Raw genomic sequence first — 19511 nt, forward strand, 5'->3', positions numbered from 1 at the left:
CTACAAAAAATTCAAAAATGTGCTGGGCGTGGTGGCCCACACCTGTAATCTCTGCTACTCGGGAGGCATAGAACATTTCCATCATTACAGAAAACTACCTCAGATAGCACTGTTCTAGCGCAGCCATTCCCGGGTTTTTTTGACACTAGAGACCGGTTTCATGGAAAGGGTGGGGGGTGATTTTGATATGAAACTGTTTCACCTTAGATCCTCAGGCAGTAGTTAGATTCTCATCAGGAGTGCACAGCCTAGGTCCCTTGCATGCGCAGTTCACAGTAGGGTTTGCGCTGCTCTGAGGATCTAATGCCACCGCTGAGCTGACAGGAGGCAGAGCTCAGGCGGTGATGCTCACTTGCCCACTGCACCGTCCTGCTGTGTGGCCCAGTTCCTAACAGGTCATGGACTGGTGCCTGTCTGTGGCCCGGGGGTTTGGGACCTTGCTCCAGAGGAGTATGGCCTGTGGATTAAAAGCAGGCTGTCTGGATTAAAATCCCAGTTCTGCTTCTGATAGCCACAGTATAATATGGGCAAAGGCATTCACCTACCTAGACTTCAGTTTTCTCATTTGTAAGTTGGGTAGTAACAGAAATTATTCAGAGTCACCATACAAATTAATTACATGCGAAACCCAGCACAGTGCTTAGCACATAGGAAGTGCCCTCTGAAAAATAGCCACCGCCATCATCATCATCATCATGATTATTTTTGAGACGGAGTCTCACTCTGTCCCCCATGTTGGAGTGCAGTGGCATAATCTCGGCTCACTGCAACCTCCACCTCCCGGATTTCAGTAATTCCCTTGCCTCAGCCTCCCGAGCAGCTGGGATTACAGGTGCCTGCCACCACACCCGGCTAATTTTGTATTTTTAGTAGAGATGGGGTTTTACTATGTTGGCCAGGCTGGTGTCAAACTCCTGACCTTAAGTGATCTGCCCACCTCGGCCTCCCAAAGTGGTGGGATTACAGGTGTGGGCCACTGTGCCTGGCCATCATCATCATTATTATTAGAAATTCAGAGTCCAGGTCTGCCTCCTGCACACGGCCACTCCTCCCTGCAGTGTCTGGCCGGCAGTCAGCTCACCCTCCGCATTGTGGAGTTTAACTCCAAGTGTCTGCAGGGATCGCTGTGTTTGGCTACTCCATGGCCGTGTCCATTGGGGGGATCTTCGCTTCCCACCATCTGCACCTGGACCTGCTGGACAACGTCCTGCGGTCACCCATGAGCTTCTTTGAGCGAACCCCCAGCGGGAACCTGGTGAACCGCTTCTCCAAGGAGCTGGACACGGTGGGCTCCATGATCCCGCAGGTCATCAAGATGTTCATGGGCTCCCTGTTCAACGTCATCGGTGCCTGCATCATTATCCTGCTGGCCACGCCCATTGCTGCCGTCATCATCCCGCCCCTCGGCCTCATCTACTTCTTCGTCCAGGTAAGAGGTGGGGTCTTAATATTCGGGACCAGCCCTACTGTGTGTTACACACCAGTGTCACCTAAAGCCTCATCTCATCTCACCATGTCTCCAGTGTGGTGCTTTTGAAGCTTGTAGATTTGTTTTTGTCAGTTCCTAATACCTAAATTGATTGTGTTTTTGCTCACAATAACCAAATGCCCTTTTTTTGTCAAATCCACTTTTTCCCTAAGTTTTATTTTTCCATCTGTCAATTTAAAAAGGAAACAAAACCTATAGCTATGAAGACAACTTTATTATTGAAATTTCTTCTTTTTCTCTTTTTGAGATGGTACAGTCTTGACTCACTGCAGCCTCTCCCTTCTGGTTCAAGTGATTCCCCTGCCTCAGACTCCCGAGTAGCTGGGACTACAGGCACGCACCATCATGCCTGGCTAATTTTTGTGTTTTTAGTAGAGATGGGGTTTCATGAATATTGGTCAGGCTGATCTCAAACTCCTGACCTCAGGTAATCCACCCAGCTCAACCTCCCAAAGTATTGGGATTACAGGCGTGAGCCACTGCACCTGGCCTAAAATTCCATTAAGTATAAAATTGTTTAGTTCCTAAGCCTCCTGCAGATAGTAGAAACATGAATAATAGGAGCTTAAACAAGGTAGGTGTTTCTTTTGCTCTGTCATAATAGAAATGTAGAGGTAGGCTGTTCAGGACTGGTATGGCATCTTAATGAGTTTAAGATCCCATATACCTGCTTTTATTTAAAAATTTAAAAATTGTTACCATATTTTTACAAGCTCTTCATTCTTCAGTTGGCCTCATGGCCCAAGATGGCTGCTGGGTCTCCAGCCATTATATCTATATTTCAGTCAGCAAGTCTGAGGAGGGGAAGCAGGGCAAGGGAGTGTATGGGCGCTGAATCAGCACCACCCCCTTATCTGCAGGCACACATTCTAAGACCCCCCCCCAATGGATGCCTGAAGCCGCACATAGTACTGAATGGTACATACGCTGTTTGTTTCCTGTACGCACATACCTGTGATAAAGTGAAATTTATAAATTTAGCATAGTAAGAACTTAATAGTAATAATGTACGATAATGGAACAATTATAACAATATGCCACTATCACTGCTCTTGCACTTGAGGGGCATTACTTTTATTACTTTTTGAGACAGAGTCTAGCTCTGTCCTCCAGGCTGGAGTGCAGTGACGCCATCTTGGCTCATTGCAACATCTGCATCCCAGGTTCAAGTGATTCCCTTGCGTCAGCCTCCCAAGTAGCTGGGATTACAGGCATGTACCATGCCCAGCTAATTTTTGCATCTTTAGTAGAGCTGAGTTTTCACCATGTTTGGCCAGGAAGGTCTCAAACTCCTGACCTCAAGTGATCCACCCACCTTGGCCTCCCAAAGTGCTGGGATTACAGGCATGAGCCACTGTGCCCAGCCAGGGGCATTCTTAAATAAATTCGGGTTACTTACACATAAGCACTGCAGAACCATCGCAGTCAGTCCGATAACCGATACTGCTGTTAAGTAACTGAACTGACAGGGAGGATCTGCAGCATGGATCTGCTGGAGAAAGGGGTGAGTCACACTCTCATGGGACTGTGGGAGATGTCATCAGACTACTCAGAAGGGTGCACAATTTAAAACTTATACTGGCCAGGTGCTGTGGCTCACAGCTTTAATTCCGGCACTTTGGGAGGCCAAGGCTGGATGTTCACCTGATGTCAGGAGTTCCAAACCAGCCTGGCCAACATGGTGAAACCCCCTCTCTACTAAACATTTAAAAATTAGCTGGGCATGGTGGTGGGTACCTGTAATCCCAGCTACTCCGGAGGCTGAGGCAAGAGAATTGCTTGAACCCAGGAGTTGGAGGTTGCAGTGGGGTGACACTGCATTCCAGCCTGGTGGTGACAAACAGAGTGAGACTCCATCTTGGAAAAAAAAAAAAAAGTATACATTATTTATTTCTGATATTTTTCATTTACTGTTTTTGGACCACAGTTGACCATGGATAACTGAAACCATGTGTATTAGTTTGTTGTCATACTGCTATGAATAAATACCTGATACTGGGTAATTTGTTGAGGAGAGAGGTATAATTGATTCACAGTTGTGCATAGCTAAGGAGGCCAGGCAGAAGGAGATGCAGACATGTCCTCCTTCACATGGCGGGTGGAAGAAGAATGAGAGCCCAGGGAAGCCAGGAGCCCCTTGCAAAACCCCGTATCTTGTGAGCACTAACTCACTGTCATGAGAACAGGTTGGGGGAAAGTGTCTCCGTGATTCAGTTACCTCCACCTGGTCCCTCCCATGACACCTGGGGATTAAGGGAACTATAGTTCAAGGTGAGATTTGGGTCGAGACATAACCAAACCATGTAACCGTGGAAAGTGAGACCTTGGATAAGAGGGACACCTGTACATCTAATTGTCCAGAACTTAGCCATGGGACCACCTCTACTCACAAGGGACCCTGGGAAGTGCCGTATTTCACCTGGGCACATTGCACTTCCCAAGAAGAAGTTTCTGTTGGGGCCGGGCGTGGTGGGTCATGCCTGTAATCATAGTCCTTTGGGAAGCCGAGGCGGGTGGACCACCTGAGGTCAGGAGTTGGAGACCAGCCTAATGAATATGGTGAAACCCAGTCTCTACTAAAAATACATAACTTAGCCAGGTATGGTGGCATGCGTCTGTAGTCCCAGCTACTCAGAAGACTGAGACAGGAGAATCGCTTGAACCCAGGAGGCAGAGGTTGCAGTGAACAGAGATCACACCACTGCACTCCAGCCTGGGCCACAGAGCGAGACTGTCTCAGAAAAAAAGATAAAGAAGCTTCTGTTGGGAAAGAAGGGGAAATTGTGTAGGCAATCAGTCTGTGCTGCATCTCTTCTGCAGAAACTGTTATTTGTTCTTTGAACACGTGGTTTCTTAGGGTGCCACAGGATAGATGTTTTTAATGGAAGAGCTGAGAGTGCAAACTCAAGTTGGTCTATTCCAAAACTGTGCCGTTACTTACCCCTAAAGGATTAACTGCAGCACAATTTCCGGTAAGGAAGGGTTGTTTAGATGAGAGCATTTCAGCTGCAACGCAAAATAAGAGTAAGAATCCATGAGGTTTGCCATATCTCAAACCAGGCTGCACAGCCGTTCAGGTGGCGTCCAGGAGGCCTTGCTTCAGTCATCCGTACCCTGTGGCCCACCACACTGTGGCCCAGTGATTGATGAGAACAAACAGTGGTGGAATCAGAGAGAGTAGGTCCAGTTCCCAGAGTCTCGTTATTCCCCTTGAAATTGCTGCCAGCTTTTTTTTTTTCACATTTACCAAAAAATGTTATCTACGTTCATACGCCAGCTGGAAGAGTTCCCGAAACACTTGAACAAAACAGGGCAAATGCGATGTGGAAGGCACCTTAAATATCTGCCAACAGCAGGACCCTGGGTACGCCACGGAGCGATGTGGCTTCCAGCAGGGTCATTAGAAGGCACTGTTACTGCAGCACCAAGGATTTTATTTTTCAACAACAAAGGAAATGATTTCAGCAAAGGGCCAAGTTGTGTGTGCACCGTCATTATCACTGAGACGAAGTGCACGATGTGTGTGGGCAGGACTGGAGGGGAGGCAGATACATGAAAACATCATCTTTTTAAGGGTTGAGATCATAGGATAATTAATGTTTAATCGCTTTTGGCTAAATTTACGTTTAGCCTCTCATCAGGCAATCTCGTTCCTAAGTGTATATGGAAAAAAATAAAGAGAGGGATAAAGAGAGAAAAGGCAGCGCTTAGAATGTTCTTAGCATCTAGATTCATGATCGCCGCAAACTAGAAACAACTCAAATGTCCATTAACAGGACCATGGGGAAATAAATTGTGATATAATTATATAGTTTATGACTGAGTAGTAAAAAGGAATGCAATGCTCATATACAAAATCATTTGGGTTTATCTCATAGATATTACAGTACTGAAAAGAAGCCAGACACAAAAGAGTATGTCCTGTGAGATTTCCTTTATATGAAGTTCGGCCGGGTGCAGTGGCTCATGCCTGTAATTCCAGCACTTTGGGAGGCTGAGGCGGGAGGATCACTTGGGCCCAAAAGTTCAAGACCAGCCTGGGCAACATGGGAAAACCTGGTCTCTATAGAAAATACAAAAATGAGCTGGGTGTGGTAGCAGGTAGTCCCAGCTGCTTGGGAAGCTGAGGTGGAAGGGTCTCTTGAGCCTGGGAGGCGGAGGTCGCAGTGAGTTAAGGTTGTGTCAGTGCACTTCAGCCTTGGTGACAGAGCAAGTTGTCTCAAAAAAAAAAATAAACGTCAAATCGATAGGGCAGGTGGATCACCTGAGGTCAGGAGTTTGAGACCAGCCTGGCCAACATGGTGAAACCCTGTCTCTACTGAAAATACAAAAATGAGCTGGATGTGGTGGCAGGCACCTGCAATTTCAGCTACTTGGGAGGCTGAGGCAGGAGAATTGGTTGAACTTGGGAGGCAGAGATTGCAGTGAGCTGAGATCATGCCACTACACTCCAGCCTTGGTGATAGAATGAGACTCTGTTTCAAAAAAAATCAGATCATTCCTGAACAAATATCTGTCTCAGGTTAGATTTTTCCAGTAAATAAGGTTCCGAGGCAGAGGCAAGTGGAGGAAATTGAACAGGCAACACACTTGAGGGCGACTTGCATCTGGACTATTGAGAAAGATAGCTGGTGAGAGAGGAAGGAGGGTGGTCCAGGGTAAGGTGGGGGCAGATCACCTGGACCCTCGGCCGTGCAGAGGGGTCTGGATTTCATGGCGGGGAGGGTGGGAACAGCTGGAGGAGAAATGATATCTGATCTACATTCCAGGAATTGGCAGAACAGCTGTTTTGAGAGTGTCTGGGGTTGTGCAGTGCCTGGGTTCACTTACAGAGTTTCTGGGGCCTCAGAAGGCTCTCCATCTGTGGGTTCCAGTTCACGCCCGTGCTACCACCCAGAAAGAAGCTGCCAATCACGGAGGCCTTGTAAAAGCCACCTGCTGCTATTGATGCTCTCTGTTGGACTCTGCCCCCAAGTGGCCCAGCACATCTGGCCCAGGGCAGGAGGCAGGGAGCCAAGTTCCTAGCAACCTTCCTTAGTTTTCCCAGCTCTGCTGTTGATAAGCAATTGTAGGCGCCTTTGGGAGTCGGGAACTGCATACTCAACAGTTTCTTTTGCATAGATGAGGAAACCTAGGCTAGGAGAGCACACGTGTCCTCAAACCACCAGCCCAGCATCTGTTCCACAGCGCCTCAGAACTTGGAGAGGGTGGTGGCTTTTGTTCTGAATCTAACGAGACTCATCAGGTGGCTCTTGGTGCCTGGCACTGGCGGAATGCCCAGGTTGGGGCAGGCAGAGCAGATGAGGCGTCTGCCCACCAGGTGGGTGGAGCTACTGGTGAAATGTGTCATCGCAGTCCAGGAACTGGGACACTGAGCCTGGAGATGGTGCCCGTGTTGGAGGATAGGAGGAGCTCCGCCAGGAAGTGACATTTGTGCTCTCATCTGCTGGGTGATGAGGAATGGCCCAGAAGGGACAGAGACGTGGTGGAGGCAGGCAGCCTGCGTGTAGGGAAGGAGGGGGAGAGTTACAGGACCAGGTGAGTGGGGGGAAGCATAGTTGGCACCTCTAAGAGCATTGGGAGGCCATCGAGGGAGGCAGATGATGAGATTTGCCTTATCCTCGTGGGCATCTCAGCTGGGCTGAGAGTGCTGGCACTGGCCATTACATGGCCAGTCACTCTTGAGGGCATGTGATCAGCAGGCAGAATTCTGTCACTTAATGATAACAGTAGTCACCATGGAATGGAGTGCTTCCTGTTAGGTCAAACTATGTGAGATTGCTAATACTCATTTCTTATCTACAGAAACAGCCGTGTCTTATGGTTCACCCTAATATGACCGGGCACTGTGCTGAGTGACATCATGTATGTCTGTATGATTTATGGAATAATGTGTACGTGTAAATTTACATCAGAAGTATGATTGTCTAATTCTTACATGTCAGCCTTACAATTACCCTGTGAAGTAAGCCCTGATTTTTTTTTTTTTTTTTAATAATTTTCTATTTTTGTAGAGATGGTGTTTTGCCATGTGCCTGGGCTGGTCTCAAACTCCTGGCCTCAAGTGATCTCCCCCCTCGCCCTCCCGAAGTGTGAGTATTACAAGTGTGAGCCACCACACCAGGCTGAGCAACCGTCATCGTTCCCATTTTACAAATAAGGAAACTGAGGCTTAGAGAAACAGCCTGTTAGCCAATCAGTAGTTGAGTCAGGATTTGACCTGAGGTCTGGTTGACCTGAAAGCCTGTGCTAAAACCACACTGCTGGTTCCAGAAAACACTAGAGGTTAAAGGCTTCAGAGAGGCCAGGGAGGGTAGAGGGTAGCACTTTCAGCCCAGATGGTCTGGGTTTGAATCACACAGCTCTGCGCCTTGCTAGCCACATGGCGAAACATGGCGACCTTGGGGAGGAGATTAAACTAGCTTCTTTGTGCCTTAGTTTACCCATCATATATAGGAATGAGCACCTCATAGGTTTTTTTGTGAGGATTGAATGAACTGATGTTTGTAAAAATGCTAAGAACAATGCCTGGGGCTGTGGGCTTTGCACAGGCATGAGCTCTTATTGTCACTGTCCTGACCGTTGGCGGGCGGTACCTGTGGCTCACCAGGTGAGCGGACACCCCTGTGAGAGCAGCCCGGCTCTGACATGGTGCCTCCTGGAGGTGTCGGTTCTGTCTAGACTTTCTCCAGCTCAGCCCTGGGAGGATGGATGAAGGAACTTTCATCAACTCCCCACGTCCGTTCTCTACCCTAGAGGTTCTACGTGGCCACCTCCCGGCAGCTGAAGCGCCTCGAGTCGGTCAGCCGCTCCCCCGTCTATTCCCATTTCAATGAGACCTTGCTGGGGGTCAGCGTTATTCGGGCCTTCAAGGAGCAGGAACGCTTCATCCGCCAGAGTGATCTGAAGGTGGACGAGAACCAGAAGGCCTATTACCCCAGCATCGTGGCCAACAGGTAGGCATGGTGGGACGCACAGGAGGGGGCGAAGGAGGTACCTGAGCACCTTGTTCCTTTGCCTCGATCTCTTCCTTGCACCTTGGGCTGGGTGTAAAGGCAAATCTGGGCCTTGGCAGAAAGGATGGAGAGACTTGAAGATTGTCAGCGGCAGGCTCTGCCATTGAGTGTCTTCACACTGCTGTTTCTGTCTGGGGGTCATGCACCCCTGGATGAAGTATGTCAGAAGCAATTTACTAATATTAAGCTGAACCACATAGATTGTCATCTTGTGGGCCAGATGTCATGGCTCACGCCTGTAATCCCAATACTCTGGGGTCCGAGGCAGGAGGATCCCTTGAGGCCAGGGATTCAAGGCCAACCTGAGCAACATAGCAAGACTCTTATCTTTCTCTCTAAGAAAAAAAAAAAAAAAGTAGCCTGTGATGGTGGTGTGTGCCTGTAGTCCCAGCTTCTTGAGAGGCTGAGGCTGAGGCTGGAGGCTTATTTGAGCCCAGGAATTTGAAGAGCTATTATTGTACCACTGCACTCCAGCCTGGGTGGCACAGTGAGACCCTGTCTCGGGGAAAAAAAAGGAGAGCGGGGTGGGGGATTGACCTCTTGTGGATCACAGATAATACTGTCAGTCCAAAGGAGGCAGAAATTTGCTAATTATTTGCTGAATTTAGAGAAGTGTCTGACTTACCCCTAAAACAGAATCCCTCTCACCGATTTGCGTCCTGATAGACTCTTATGAAGCAGCAGCAGCACCCCAGAGGTGACCCATAACCATCAGCCCATCTCACACACTCTAATCCCATAGTGTAAGTCTGGGCAGGCCAACGCTGAATGACGAGAGACCTTGACTTTCCTCGCACAATTTTTAGGGAGGGGTTTGTCACAGTCCAGCTGTGTCTGTCAGAGTAGGAGAATCAGTCACATGTTTCATAAGTGCTGCAGTGAAGAAAAGATCAACACCCCATCTTCCTAGAAAGGTTTATATTTTAGAAGAAAATTAAAATATTAGTTCTAGTGCTATATGATATCATACGAAGCCTACCTTTTAAACAAATAAGATGGCCAGGCACAGTGGCCTACGCCTGTAATCCCAGCACTTTGGGAGGCCAAGGCAGGTGGATCACCAGAGGTCAGGAGTTCGAGACCAGCCTGGCCAACATGGCGAGACCCTGTCTCTACTAAAAATACAAAAAAATTAGCCTGGCCTGGTGATGAGTGCCTGTAGTCCCAGCTACTCAGGAGGCTGAGGCAGGAGGATCACTTGAACCCAGGAGGCACAGGTTGCAGGGAGCAGAGACAGTGCCCTTGCACTCGGCTCACAAGAGCCTGGGCAACAAGAGCGAAACTCCATTTCTAAATGGATAGAATAGAATAGAATAAAATAGAAGAGTAGAATAAAATAAAATGTAAAGTAAAAAGTAAGATAAAATAGTTTTATTGCCACATGATATCTAGCTTTAAACAAATAAGATGGCCAGGCACATTGACTCATGCCTGTAATCCCAGCACTTTGGGAGGCCAAGGCAGGAGGGTCGCTTGAGCCCAGGAGTTTGAGACTGGCCTGGGCACTGTTGGTAGACTCTATATCTTAAAAAAAAAAAAAAAAATTAGCCAGGTGTGGTGGCATGGGCCTCTAATCCCAGCTACTCAGGAGGCTGAGGCAGGAGGATCACTTGAACCTGGAAGGTTGGGGCTGCAGTGAGATGTGATCATGTCATCCACACTCCAGCCTGGATGATAGAGCAAGACCCCATCTCAAAAAACAAAACGATAAAAAACAAGATTTCTGTTTATATACAGGGTTAAATAGTATGTTTTAGTCTGGGCGTGGTGGCTCATGCTTGTAATCCCAGCACTTTGGGAGGCCGAGGTGGGCGGATCACCTGAGGTTAGGAATTCCAGACCAGCCTGGACCAACATGGAAAAACCTCATCTCTACTAAAAATACAAAATCAGCCGGGCGCGGTGGTGTACCTGTAATCCCAACTACTCGGGAGGCTGAGGCAGGAGAATCACTTCAACCTGGGAGGCGGAGGTTGCAGTGAGCCGAGATTGCATCATTACACTCCAGCCTGAGCGACAAGAGTGAAACTCCATCTCAAAAAAAAAGAAAAGTATACTTTAACATTTTGAAATGAAGGCTGGTCTGGCTTTGGGAACGTTACAAGGATGTTTAATCGTAGTATTATGTTTCTCACTCCCCTCAGATCTGTCTCGTGAGAAGAGACTGTTATTTTATACTTGTTCTTAACCAAAAGGCTGAGAAACAGTGATGGTTATTTTAAATCACTGGTGCCTCTAATAGTTGATGTCTTTGTCTTCTTAGTATTTAGGAATTTCCAGGATGTCTTTTTTTTTTTCTTTTTTGAGTTAATGCACATATATATATATATTGAGACAGGGTCTCTTTCGCCCAGTCTGGAGTGCAGTGGCATGATCTGGGCTCACTGCACCTTCACCCTCCCAGATTCAATTAATTCTCCCACCTCAGTCTCCCAAGTGGCTGAGATTGCTGAGATCACGGGTGTGCGCCAGCACACCCAGCTAACTTTTGTATTTTTAGTAGGGACGGGGTTTTGCCATGTTGGCCAGGCTGGTCTCGAGCTCCTGACCTAAGTGATCCACCCACTTTGGCCTCCCAAAGTGCTGGGATCACAGGCTTGAGCCCCCGCACCTGGCCTATATGTATGTATTTTAAAGGCTTCAATGAGGAAAAGTTGGTTCTTAAAAAGGCAAGCTTCAGATTCCAGAGAAGATTGCCTCTGGAGAGCTCTGTTTTAATCCATGGGTTTGCCAGATTAATGAGGATTTACTGGCATCATGTCCTTTCCATCCTCCCTGCCCTGTGCCTGTTGTGCATGTTTTGAAAAAGCAGTACCAAGAAGGCCTGTCTCTGGAACTATTGCGGAGTTACTTGAGTTAGCAGAGTCCCCTTCTGTCCCCAAGAACTGGAAGCCAAGTCTCTGAAAAGCTGATTCCATGCCTGTCTGTCTGCCTGTGTGTCTTCGACAGGTGGCTAGCCGTGCGGCTGGAGTGTGTGGGCAACTGCATTGTCCTGTTCGCTGCCCTGTTCGCGGTGATCTCCAGGCAGAGCCTCAGCGCTGGCTTGGTGGGTCTCTCCATGTCTTACACGTTGCAGGTAAGAGAGGATGCTCGCAGGTGGGTCATTAACGTCTGTTAATAGGGGAGTCAGTTGTCCTTTGCTTTGGATTCCAACTGCAACAGGAATTGGGGAGAGGCAGGTGAGAGGCATGGAGTTTGAGGAGTGGGTATGGTGCCTGGTGACCAACTAGAGCAGAGAGGAATTTGACCTGTAGCCAGGATTTGCCCCATTACTCAAAGATACTACTTGGTGGCCCAAGAGGATACTTCCATCTGTGAGGGGAATGCTTTTAAAACTATGAATTTCCCTCTAAGCACTGCTTTAGCTGCATCTCTCAAATGGTGATACATTGTGTTTTCATATTGTCACCTAGTTCAAAGTATTTTCCAGTTTTCTTTCTGATTGCTTATGTGGCCCGTGGGTTATTTTGGAAACATGATACATCCTTAGGAGGAGGCAGCGTGGCAGGCCTGAGTGATAGCTGTACCTGGGGTTGCTCATTTTTTCTGTACCTTTCTTACCTGAATGTTTCATAATTCATAACTTTTTTTTTTTTTTTTTTTTTTTTTAGACAGAGTCTCACTCTGTTACCCAGGCTGGAGTGCAGTGTTGTGATCTCGCCTCACTGCAACCTCCATCTCCCAGGTTCAAGTGATTCTCCTGCCTCAGCCTCCCGAGTAGCTGAGATTACAGGTGTGCATCACCATGCCTGGCTAATTTTTGTATTTTTAGTAGAGATGGTGTTCACCATGTTGGCCAGGCTGATCTCAAACTCATGACCTCAGGTGACCCATCCTCCTTGGCCTCCCATAAGTCAATCTTATTGGAAATAATTTGTTTCCTGTTACCTCAGTGAAAAGAGAAAAGGAAAATAAAGTCCACCTGCTCACTCTAGAAATGCCATGTGACTGTTCCACTTGCAGGTCACCACGTACTTAAACTGGCTGGTCCGGATGTCATCTGAGATGGAAACCAACATTGTGGCGGTGGAGAGACTCAAGGAGTATTCAGAAACTGAGAAGGAGGTAGGCAAGGGCCCTGGCCCGACCTCTCGGTCTTTGGTGTAGCTTTACCCCAGGCACATCTCTGAGCCCTATCCTGTGTACCCTCTGCCTCTGAGTAGGAGAGTGAGCTGGCTACCCGCTCCAGGTAGAAGCGCGTCTGACGCTTGTCCAGTCTCTTTGCAGCACTTACTTAGAGCCTGGCTGTAGGGTGAGAACAGTTGGCCAGCTTTCCCCAAGATCTGGGGTATCCATATACAAGACTGGGATGCTGGCAGGGCATTCAGAAGGTACTCACATTGTGAAGAAGTTTCCCCTCTAATTCTCTTTCATACGTTTTGACGACATCACAGAGAAGGTCTGTTTGGTGCTAGCAGGTCTTTAACACTTTAGCAATTGAGATGATCTCCCTTCAACAGATAGATAAACAGTAGCCTTCACACATAGAGCCTTCAACAGGACAGCCTCTGTCTTGTATCAGAAATAACCTATTATTTATGTGTTTGGTATTTTTTTTTTTTTCCTGAGATGGAGTCTCACTGTTGCCCAGGCTGGAGTGCAGTGGCATGATCTCAGCTCACGGCAGCCTCCACCTCCCAGGTTCAAGTAATTCTCCTGCCTCAGCCTCTTGGATAGCTGGGATTACAGGCACCTGCCATCACACCTGGTTAGTTTTTGTATTTTTAGTAGAGATGAGGTTTCACCAATTTCGCCAGGCTGGTCTCGATCTCCTAACCTTGGGTGATCCACCCTCCTCGGCCTCTGAAAGTGCTGAGATTACAGGCGTGAGCCACTGCTTCCGGCCTGTCTGTTATGTATTTATATGGGAGACTCCTGTTACAGAAAATAATACTGTTCTTCCATTTGTGGTGGTAATAAATTTTCCTCTGAAGTAAGTTGAGAAATGAGGTGTAAGTGAGTTGATTAGGTGTATTAAAACAAGAGAATCGGTGCCTGCATACTACACAAATGATGTAGTCGGGTACTGAACCAAGTTTGGGAAAACTTGCAGTCATTTAACCCCAGTCCCCTTTTTATAGATGGAGAAAAAGGGAACCTGGGGAAGAACAATGGCTTCAAGGTCCCAAGTGGCACAGTAGAACAGCTGTGACTGGGACCCATGTCTGCAGACTTTTATGATGTCACATTGTCCTTAATAACTGCCTTCTTAGACCCTGAACACCAGCATGATTAGGAACAGCAGCGATAACCACCCCCACCCCACAATTAATGATAGGGACACGCGTTGTGGGACACGCGTTGTGCCTTGTAGTATGTCAGGCCCAGACCTAAACGTTTTAACACAGAGTAAGCCACTCAACCTTTACCTCGCCCTATTTTTGAGGCAGGTCTCACTCTTGCGCAGGCTGGAGTGTAATGTGATCTCACTCACTGCCTCCCAGGCTCAAGTGATTCTCTCACCTCTGCCTCCTGAGTGGCTGGGACCACGGGCACATGCCACCACGGCTGGCTGGTTTTTGTGTTTTTAGTAGAGTTGGGGTTTTGCCATGTTGCCCACACTGGTCTCGATGTCCTGAGCTCAAGTGATCTGCCTGCCTTGACCTCCCAAAGTGCTGGGATTATAAGTGGCAGCCACCGCACCTGGCCCAGCCATATGATTTTCATGCTCTTATTACCCCCGTTTTACAGATGAGGAAACAGACAAAAAGGTGAAGGTACTTGTCCAGGATTCCATGGCTGGTAAATGGCAGACCTAGGCTTTGAGCCTGTGCCTCCTCGGAGGCCCTATTCAGTGCCATGGGAGTCATGCTACACTGCCTCCTGAGGAAATGCCCCTTAGGAGTAAGATCAAGGCCTCGGGGAAGGTCTGTCCTCCCCAGGAATTCACAGAGGTGACCTCTGCCCACTCCTTTAACATTCTGACTGGGTGACCCAGGTCCCCTGTCACGGGTGAGCATTATAAGAAGGGTGTGAGTGCCCCCCGAGGAACCAAGGGTGCATTATACCGGCAGCTTCCAACTTGACATTGAATTTATTTACAGGGTATTTCATTAGTTTTGTTTTTGTTTTGAGATGTAATTTTGCTTTTTTTGCCCAGGCTGCAGGCTGGCATTACAGGTACCCACCATGCCGCCCAGCTAATTTATTTCATTGGTTTTTTTTTTTTTTTTATGGTCTGTCTCTATAATGTTCTGAATGCAAAAATAAATAATGAAGGCAGTGAACATTTTATTTATTTATTTTTTTAAAAGGAAGAAAGAAAGAGAAAAAAAGAATGAAGGAGAGGAAGAAAAAGGAAGAGAAAGAGGGAGAGAGAACGGGAGTATTGCTTTATTGCCCAGGCTAGAATGCAGTCTAGAAATGGGTATTGAAAACCTCTTTTATGCCAATAATTGTGCTTAACAATGGAGAGAGGAAGGAATAAGGGAAGAAAATAACAAACAAGCAGCCAACCAATATTTCATTTAAACCTATGAAATGCTATGCGATTACTGAGGAGTGATTTACTTGCAATTATGTAGTCACTTTTGGAATAGGTGTGATGTGATACTGATAAGAATGTATGTTTTGTGTATTTGAAGTGGAGAGTTCATAAATGTTTATTAAGTTTACTTGTTCTGGGTCTGAGTTCAAGTCCTGGATGTCCTTGTTAATTTTCTATCTCGTTGATCAGTCTAGTATTGACAATGTGATGTTACAGTCTCCCACTATTATTGTGTGGGAGTCTAAGTCTCTTTATGAGTCATTAAGAACTTGTCTTATGTATCTGGGTGCTCCTGTATTGGGTGCGTATATGTAGGATCGTTAGCTCTTCTTGTTGCATTGATCCTTTTACCATTATGTAATGTCCTTCTTTGCCTCTTTTGATCTTTGTTGCTTTAAAGTCTATTTTATCAGAGGCAAGAATTGCAACTCCTGCTTTTTATTTATTTGTTTATTTTTGCTCTTTGTTCGGTTGGTAAATCTTCCTCCATCCCTTTGTTTTGAGTGTTTGTGTATCGTTGCATGTGAGATGGGTCTGGATACAGCATACCGATGGGTTTTGACTTTTTATCCAGTTTGAATAATAATATATATGAGTTTAATACTGCCATTTGATGCTAGCTGGCTGTTTTGCCCATTAGTTGATGTAAATTCTTCATTATGTTGATGCTCTTTACTTTTTGATATATTTTTGAAAAGGCTGATATTGGTTGTTCCTTTATATGTGTAGTGCTTCTTTCAGAAGCTCTTGTAAAGCAGGCCTGGTGGTGGTGAAATCTCTAAGTACTTGCTTGTTCGCAAAAGATTTTATTTTATTCATTGGTTTTTATAATAGCCTTATTGATGTGTGAATTTCACATGCCATGCAGTTCACCCAGTTAAAGCGTACAGTTCGATTGAATTCAATTTTTTTTTTCTTTTTGAGACCGGGTCCTGCTCTGTTCCCAGGCGGGAGTGCAGTGGCGTGATCTCAGCTCCCTGCAACCTCTGCCTCCTGAGTTCAAGCGATTCTCAGACTCTTGAATAGCTGGGATTACACAGCGCGCATCACCACGCCTGGTTAATTTTTGTATTTTTAGTAGAGATGAGGTTTCACCATGTTGGCCAGGCTCATCTCAAACTCCCGATCTTGTGATCTGCCCACCCCGGCCTCCCAAAATGCTGGGATCACAGGCTTGTGCCACCACTCCTGTCCCAAATTCAGTTTTTAAAAGCATTTTACTTTTGAGTTACTTTTAGATTTTTAGGAGCATATTTGACAAACACAAGAGAAAGTAATTGCCCTCATTAGTCCTACCACTATTCTGTCTGTATATACAGGTATTTTCACATGTAGATAGAAAGTTCCACATGCTTCTCTCCATTCCCCTTGCTGTGCTCTCATAGCATCTCCCCTTCAATTTTGTATATAAATTATAAAATAGAGATCTGCTTGTTGGTTGTCTTTTTTTTTTTTTTAAATCAATACAAGGCCGGGCACAGTGGCCAACGCCTATAATTCCATCCCTTTGAGAGGCCAAAGTGGGTAGATCACTTGAGGCCAGGAGTTCTAGACCAGCCTGGCCAACATGGTGGTCTAATCAAGGTCCCACATGGCTCTGTAGAACAGCTGGGACTATCACATTGCCCTTCATAACTGCCTTCTTAGGCCCTGAACACCAGCACGAGTAGGAACAGCAGTGATAATAAATAATCACAGTAATGCCTGGTGGCACCCCTACCCCCACCCTGACCTCAAGTGATCTGTGTGCCTCTGCCTCCCAAAGTGCTGGGATTACAAGCGTGAGCCACCACGCAGCACTGTTGTTTTATAGTGCACCCACAAAAGGGCTGAATGTCTTGCCTAAAGGCTGCCTGATGTTTTCTTGTTACGGGCCCACCGTGCCCCTGAGCTTGGCCATGTGCTCTCTAGGCTGGTTCCCCACCTGTGTGTGCCCTGGAGGGACATGCATTCTCTGAGGCTAAAACCACTGAACCTGGCCCAGTCCACGTGCAGCTGTGGCCTCAGGAAATGCTGAACTCCTGCTTTGCAGAAGCAGGCTGTGTGTCCTGGGGCAAGCTGCCTCCCCTCTCTGTGTCTCAGTCCCCTGTGTGTAAACTGGGGTAAGGGACCCCCACATGGGATTGCTGTGAGGATTGGGTGAGGCACTGTGTGTAAACTCGGGTAATGGAAGGACCCCACATGGGACTGCTGTGAGGATTGGGTGAGGCACTGTGTGTAAACTGGGGTAATGGAAGGACCCCACATGGGACTGCTGTGAGGATTGGGTGGGGCCTATGACAGAGCCCCTGCCTTTCTCCTTGCCTTCCTGCCGGGGTGGGCAGCCAGGGTCACCCACTTTTATTCTAGTGCCTGTCCAGAGAAGACCACTCATTTCATTGACTCCATCCATAAATATTTATTGTTTTAGATTTTTTTCATCAAACAAATAACTTTTATTGGTGTCTAAAAACAGAAATTCACCCAACATTGAAACATACTTCAAGGTTGATGTGATTGTTTTCCTGTTTCTTTTTGACTTTTGTGTGAGGAACAAATCACAAACGCCTACTTTAGAGAAACAGAGACCATGGTGTAGACTTTGCAGAATCACTTTTACAAATCTCTGTATGGTGTTCCTCAAATACTTACAGCCAGTCCTTGCGTAAAATATCACTCTGTTGTCTATAACCTTAAAATTCTGCATCGGCCTAGAGATACGGATACGATGTCCCACCACTTGTTATGTTGAAATATATCTATTACCTTATATCTAAAAAATACTTTCTTCATAGGAAGTCTCTGACAAGCTGTTACTCATTTTCTTGACGTTAAAAGAATCTGGGGGCAGGGGGAAATAGGGGAGGGACAGCAGGGGGTGGGGAGGTGGGGAGAGATAGCATGGGGAGAAATGCCAGATATAGGTGATGGGGAGGAAGGCAGCACATCACGCTGCCATGTGTGTACCTATGCAACAATCCTGCATGTTCTTCACATGTACCCCAAAACCTAAAATGCAATAAAAAATAATTAAAAAAAAATCTGGGGGCAACATTTATTTTATGTTTTAAAAAGTTACAAACTAAACTATTTAAAATTTAAAAAGTTTACCTACTATGTTCATATTAAGAACAATATCTTTGGCTGGGCGCGGTGGCTCACGCCTGTAATCCCAGCACTTTGGGAGGCTGAGGTCAGTGGATCATGAGGTCAGGAGTCCAAGACCAGCCTGACCAACATGGTGAAACCCCGTCTCTACTAAAAATAGAAAAATTAGCTGGGCGTGGTGGCACCTGCCTGTAATCTCAGCTACTTGGGAGGCTGAGGCAGGAGAATTGCCTGAACTTGGGAGGCAGAGGTTGCAGCAAGCTGAAATGCCATTGCCCTCCAGCCTGGGCAACTCGCTCTGTTGCCCAGGCTGGAGGACAATGGAAAAATAAAAGATAAAAAATAGAAAAGAACAATGTATATACAAGTCAAAAAAATAGAAAAGAACAATGTATATACAAGTCATTTGTACAGTTATTTTAAGAGAAAGGTGAACATGAACATCAGACAGAAGTGAACAACTATGGTCTAGTCAGCCATAACCAATTACAGAGAGATGACAGCTTTACAAAAGGTATCTCTGACCTACTGAGTGATGATCATGTCCCCTCAGTTTCTTTGCCTTCTGCCTCTGGTTCACTTACCATGTCATGTCAGCAACTGTGTCACCCTTGTTGTTTATGGCCATAAATATTTACTGAGTGCTTACTATGTGCTCTGAGCCCTGGGATACAGCGGTGAACAATTAGACACTGTCCTCACTTAGTGGATGGTGCAGTGAGTGTGGGAGACAGAATACACTCAAGTGTAAGAGCCCCAAGAGGGTCAGAGGCAGGCAGTGCTCTGAAGGAGAAGGCAGCACAGGAGGGGACAGAGGGACGCAGGGGTGGGAGGGCGCTCCGCATGGACCAGAGATCTTCAGGATGCGAGGGGGTCATTTGGGGAAGAGCATTCCAGGAAACACAAACCCGCAGTGCTGAAGCCTGGGAGGTCACCTCGGGCAGCAGAGGGAGTAACAGGGAGGGGAGGTCGGGGAAGTCACGGCTTTATAGGATAGACTGGGAATTTCTTACTCTCTCCCTCTGCTGCTGTGATCGAAGGCCCCCTGGCAAATCCAGGAGACAGCTCCTCCCAACAGCTGGCCCCAGGTGGGCCGAGTGGAATTCCGGAACTACTGTCTGCGCTACAGAGAGGACCTGGATTTTGTTCTCAGGCACATCAATGTCACCATCAATGGGGGAGAAAAGGTGGGTACACATCGCCTCCGCATTCACAGGGTGCCACGAGGCAGGCGAATCTAGCTGCGGCTTCTGCCCTTCACTCACGCCTCCACACCTCCGTGAGAGTAGCTGTTGGCGGGATGGGATGGACTGTGGCTGTAAACGTTAGCACGCATCCAACTTGCAGAAGTGAAGGCTTTAGGCGAACTGATAGCCCGAAGACCGAATGAGTCCCACAGATACGTTTTGAAAGATTTTTTTCTTTTTTGGGA

At 47.0% G+C, this 19511-nt stretch overlaps 1 protein-coding gene across 1 annotated transcript in view; it reads left to right on the plus strand.

The window, feature by feature from the left end:
• The window catches only part of LOC110567495 (multidrug resistance-associated protein 1-like), a 70865-nt gene that overhangs the window by 42691 nt on the left and 8663 nt on the right, over positions 1-19511 (plus strand). The window contains 5 exon segments of the mRNA XM_064366599.1: positions 1119-1429; positions 8246-8445; positions 11455-11581; positions 12469-12570; positions 19120-19266. Of these exon segments, the coding sequence (XP_064222669.1) occupies positions 1119-1429; positions 8246-8445; positions 11455-11581; positions 12469-12570; positions 19120-19266 (887 nt within the window).

The sequence above is a fragment of the Aotus nancymaae genome, unplaced genomic scaffold, assembly GCF_030222135.1.
Source record: "Aotus nancymaae isolate 86718 unplaced genomic scaffold, 86718_ANA_hifiasm-v0.15.2.pri h1tg000064l_1, whole genome shotgun sequence".
In the NCBI taxonomy this organism is placed as follows: domain Eukaryota; kingdom Metazoa; phylum Chordata; class Mammalia; order Primates; family Aotidae; genus Aotus; species Aotus nancymaae.